The sequence below is a fragment of the Octopus bimaculoides genome, chromosome 21, assembly GCF_001194135.2.
Source record: "Octopus bimaculoides isolate UCB-OBI-ISO-001 chromosome 21, ASM119413v2, whole genome shotgun sequence".
NCBI classification, from domain to species: domain Eukaryota; kingdom Metazoa; phylum Mollusca; class Cephalopoda; order Octopoda; family Octopodidae; genus Octopus; species Octopus bimaculoides.
The window spans coordinates 37,191,934-37,197,334 of record NC_069001.1 but is presented as its reverse complement, the minus strand read 5'-3'; the positions used below and the strand labels follow the sequence as shown (position 1 = coordinate 37,197,334).

Below are 5,401 nucleotides of genomic sequence, written 5' to 3'. Positions count from 1 at the left end.
ACACAGGGGAGAAGCCATATTACTGTGAAATCTGTGGGAAATCCTTCTCTCAAAGAATTCACTTGACTTTTCACAAAAGCATACATACAGGGATAAAACCATATTGTTGTGATTTCTGTAGTAAATCATTCTCTCGGAAATACGATTTATCTAAACACAAACGAATTCATACTGGAGAAAAACCATTTCCCTGTCAAATCTGTGGTAAATCCTTCTCTGCAAGTAGTGACTTAAATAAGCACAAGCGTGTACATACAGGTGAAAAGCCATATCACTGTAACATCTGTGGTAAATCATTTTCTGGAAGTAGTGACTTAACTACCCACATACGCATCCATACAGGTGAGAAGCCATATCGATGTGACATCTGTGGTAAATTATTCACTCATAAAAACTCCTTAACAATACACAAACATATACATACAGGTGATAATTCACATCAGTGTGATATCTGTGGTAAATCATTCTCCAGAACAGGAACTTTAAATATTCACAAACGTATTCACACAGGTGAGAAGCCATATCACTGTACAGTTTGTCGTAAATCATTCACTTATAGACATGTCTTAATCAAACATAAACATATTCATACAGGAGAGAAGCCATATGCATGTAATATTTGTGGAAAATCATTCAGTGATAGAAATGTCTTAGCTATACACAAATGCAGTCATACAGGTGAGAAGCCACATCACTGTGATGTCTGTGGGAAATCATTTCTCCATAGTCGTAACTTAACTACCCACATACGTACTCATACAGGAGAGAAGCCATATTGCTGTGATATCTGTAATAAATCATTTTCTTGTAGAAGCACCTTAACCATACACAAACGCATTCATACCAGTGCGAAGACATATCCATGTGAAATCTGTGGTAAATCATTCTCTCGAAGCAGTTACTTAACTAGACATAAGTATATTCATTCAGGAGAGAAGCTAATTCCATCTGATGTTTGTGATAAATCTTTCTCTCATACAAATGCTTTAACTATACAAAAACAGATTCTTACAGGAGATAAGCCATATCAGTGTGATATCTGTAGTAAATCATTTTCTCGAAATAGTCACTTGAGCACTCACAAATATATTCATACAGGAGAAAAACCATATCACTGTGATATTTGTGGTAAATCTTTCTCTCATTCAAGTACTGTAACTGTACACAAACGAATTCATACAGGAGAAAAGCCGTATCATTGTGAAATCTGTGGTAAATCATTTTGTAAAAGTAGTGACTTAACTACTCATAGATATATTCATACAGGTGAGAAGCCATATCACTGTGACATCTGTGGGAAATCATTCAACAGAAGATGCCATTTAACTACTCACAAACGAATTCATACAGGAGAGAAACCTTATCTCTGTGATATCTGTGGTAAATCATTCTCTCAAAGTAGTGAGTTAACTACTCACATTCGGATTCATACAGGAGACAAGCCATATCACTGTGAGATATGTGGTAAATCATTCTCTCAGAGTAATGACTTAACTATACACAAATATATTCATACAGGAGAAAAGCCATATCATTGTGATATTTGTGGTAAATCTTTCTCTTATAGAAATTCCTTAACTACTCACATACGAATTCATACAGGAGAGAAGCCATATCACTGTGATATCTGTGGTAAATCATTCTCTCGATCTAGTGACTTGACTTGTCACAAGTATATTCATGCTGACGAAAAGCCATATGAATGTTATATCTGTGGTAAATCATTTTCTCGGAAACATCTCTTAGCTACACATGTATGTATTCATGCTGAAGTATAATTTTGCATGAAAATGTATGAACATTTCCTATGAAAAGATATCTAAACATAAATTTATGAATGCAGTAATAACGACACAACTGTGTTAAAATATGGCAATGCTACATTTTGTATAACTCCGATAATAACAATATTGGTGCCATAAGTTACCAGTGTGATATTGTTAATAAAAGTATTTATTTGTATATATTCAATGTAATGTATTTCCAGAAAGGAGAAAAGATACTGTTGGTTATGTGACATTATGGTTAAATGACTGATTAATGTATTCATCAGATATCAAGGATTACTTCACTGTACAGTTATCATTGTTGTTATAACATTCACTTTTACATGCGCACATAATTTGGATAAAATTTGTTGAGGCAGATTTTCTATAGCTGGATACCCTTCCCGTCACCAACATTCTCCTATTTTCAAGTAGGGTAATATTTTCCCATGGCCAGAAATGTTTTTGCATTTTGGAAACAAAGGACACTGCTTGCACAACAGTGTCACTCATTTAAAATTATCACATGATGTCAAGGCATGGCGACTGTAGTACATAGTCTCACACACATACACACAAGTATACGATAGACTTCCACAGAATTTTCCTCTACCATATTTACTCATAAGGCTTTGGTTGGCCTGGGGAGATTGTAGATAATTGCCTGAGGTGCCATGCAGTGGGACTGAACCTGAATGTATGTGGTTGCCATACAGCTCTGCCTGCACGAATTGATAAGTGAGAAATAATTGAATATTTCATTACACATCAGGTACCATCATACCACACCAAATATATCTGTCCCTTCTTACCTTTGGTGATTTCTCAGTTTCATGCCATGTGCCACTGCACATGATGATGTATCTATAGTTCATTGTCTTCTTGTAGGATGCAAAAATTTGCAAAATATAACATCTGATATGGTTTATTATGCAGCTTGATAGCAAAAACTACTCTGTTGAACAACAGCAGAGGTGGCTAGAATCAGTTCATAAATCCCCTCTTTGCTCTTGTGCTCACTCCATGAGATGTTTTGAGCTCCCACAAGAAATCAGATGTACATAATTCAAAGTAATTTTGAAGTTCCTCCATACCATGATAAACATATGTCTTATAATCTCCCTTCTCTACGTTATTCTTGTATCTAATGTATATACTGGGTTAAATGCTATGCAATGTATCTCAACAACAGAATGATTCCTCTTTCAGATAATAAAGTACAGCTACTTAATTAAATCATTGTTTTTTTCTTTTGTAAAAATATTTGTCATACAGTACTAAAAAAAAATTAAAATTAAGTTAATAAACAATAAAAGTAATGGGCCTTCAACACAGAATTTCTATCAGATAATTTTTGGACGAATCAAAGTATTTTTGATGTCTTCATTTTTTTAATGATTATAACTGAAATATTTTGTATTTTGTAAAAAAAAATTACACTTGGTTGGACTATTACCATTTCATTAGTATGTCTTGTGAACATAAAATTATCTAGACGAAATTTTAAAAATCGGTTCTCTATCTCTCTCTCTCTCTCGTTGATAGAAGGAGACTTAACTCATGTTTGCAAGTGCTGGTGTATTTCTCCAACTTGTTAATTGTTAGAAGTTATGATTTTAAATAATTTTTAATACAAAAATTCACGTCTTAGGGAGCAAAAAATAATAATAATAAATGGCCGATTCCGGGCATTTTCGACCATGAGGAATCCATTGGACTCCCAGATTGCTATCTTGTAGGGTGTGGATTTCTATAGATGCAACACACACACTCACAAACTCAGCTTTACAATATGTGCTGATAAAAGCAAAGATTACCTTTATATCTGTAATTAAAAAAATAATAATAATAATCAAAAATTTTTAAAAGGTTGTGATATTGGAAATGAGACTTAAATTTCGAGATAATTCTTAAAGAATAAAAGATTTTAATAAAGGATCGTCTGCTAATTGCTTAGCATGTATCTACGCATGCGCAAGTGACGTAAGCGAAAAGGCGAGGGAGGTAGGGTGTTTCAGAATCAAAAGGTCTATATTTTAAAATATAAACTTTACGGAGTAGCTGTCAATTTTTCTTCACCGCACATTTCAAAACAACAGGGTGAAGCCCTTGAAAAAAATTTAAATCCTTGTTTTAAAACGATTGTCTCCTCACCTTCACCATTCTTGTGCCGCTGGAACGGCAATCAACCATTAAAATGATATTTTCTCGGTATACCACACACAAATGTACCTTGTCTCACTAGACTTTGTTTCCTCATAACTTCAAGGAAAAATTGATATGCTTGAAATGAAACTTACTAGAAATACCTTACAGGTGGTGTTGATTACGATCATGTCGGAATTTAATGTTAATAAAAAATTAATTGGGAGGCGCGTACACAAAGAATGAAACATGAAATGTTGATAAAAATTATGTAATGTGTCTATGTATGTGTGTACACCCAACAATTTCTTTTTATCACAGTGAATTCCGTTATAATCGTAATCTATACCTGAGAGGCATTTGCAGAAAATTTCAGCAAAAAAGTTAAGTTTTCTGAAAGTTATGAGGAAACAAAGTTGGAGGCAGATTTGTATAATTTTTTTTCTTCTTTATTTGTAGTTATTTTATTGTATTCTAGATCTTGCAACAATTGCAATTCGTGTTATTTAAAGAGAATGTTCTAAACCTTCCAATCTTTCTTCATCGTACTTTTTCACAATTAAAATTTATTCATTGTTTTAGTTTATTCTTTTTTTCATTATTTTCTACGATTTTTCATACTTTTGCCACTCTATAAAACCATTTTTCGATACAATATTAAAATCAAGAAGAAAAAAAAAACAAGAATGCATTAGCACTTACCTGATTTAAGTAACCTGGATAATAATTTCCAACAAATTTAATCTTATGTTCCAACAAATTTAATCTTATGTTTTACATCACTCACACAACACAAAAAGACACCGAAATAAACTGTTTTACTCAGAACAAACTGTTACTATGGTAGACAGAGGAGAAAATGAGATCTTTTTTCGTCCCATTATACTTCTATTAAAAAAAATATATTCTTTTCAACATTTGAAAGGACTGAAATTAATGTTTTATCACTATATCTTTCAAAATTCTAATATTCTTTTTCACCGATCCATTTGTGGAGAGTGTTTAATTTTAACCGTGAAAAGGTGGGACAATGGAGTTATTTTATAATAATTGCTGAAATACGTTGGTGAAGTTTTAACAAATCTTAATACGGTCATTAGAAAACATTGGGTTGGTGCATAATTAACGATGTTTTTGTTAAACATAGTTATTGTTTTCGTTGAATAAAATTTATTGAAAAAAAGTTGCAATAATTATGCACCAACCCAATAAAAACTTACCTTGAATCCTTCTCTTGTTTGCTAACATCGTCTATTCAGGCTTTCTTCTCAACTCTAAGCTTTCACTGAGCAGACGACAATTCATTCACCAAGGCGCATGCGTCAACTGATGGCCAAAGTAAAATAACAAAAAATAAAAAAACTACGAATAACGTTGTGCAACCACCACCACTCCCACCTTCTTTAATCCAAATCCCAACTGACACCATCACCACCCTCTTCAGCCAATATACCTACAGCCACCGCCGCCATTAATCAGTATTAATAGCA

At 33.1% G+C, this 5,401-nt stretch overlaps 2 protein-coding genes across 2 annotated transcripts in view; one reads left to right on the top strand and one right to left on the bottom strand.

Annotated features, from left to right (window-relative positions):
- LOC128250436 (zinc finger protein 91-like) overlaps nucleotides 1–3,002 on the top strand; it is a 3,379-nt gene extending 377 nt beyond the window's left edge. The window contains exon 2 of the mRNA XM_052975425.1: nucleotides 7–3,002. Within this exon, the coding sequence (XP_052831385.1) occupies nucleotides 7–1,778 (1,772 nt within the window). The 3' untranslated portion in view covers nucleotides 1,779–3,002. The remainder of the gene's footprint in view (nucleotides 1–6) is intronic.
- LOC106868788 (UBX domain-containing protein 11) overlaps nucleotides 1–5,401 on the bottom strand; it is a 147,774-nt gene that overhangs the window by 140,952 nt on the left and 1,421 nt on the right. The window contains exon 2 of the mRNA XM_052975533.1: nucleotides 5,132–5,237. The gene's annotated coding sequence lies outside the window, so the exon portion shown is untranslated. The remainder of the gene's footprint in view (nucleotides 1–5,131; nucleotides 5,238–5,401) is intronic.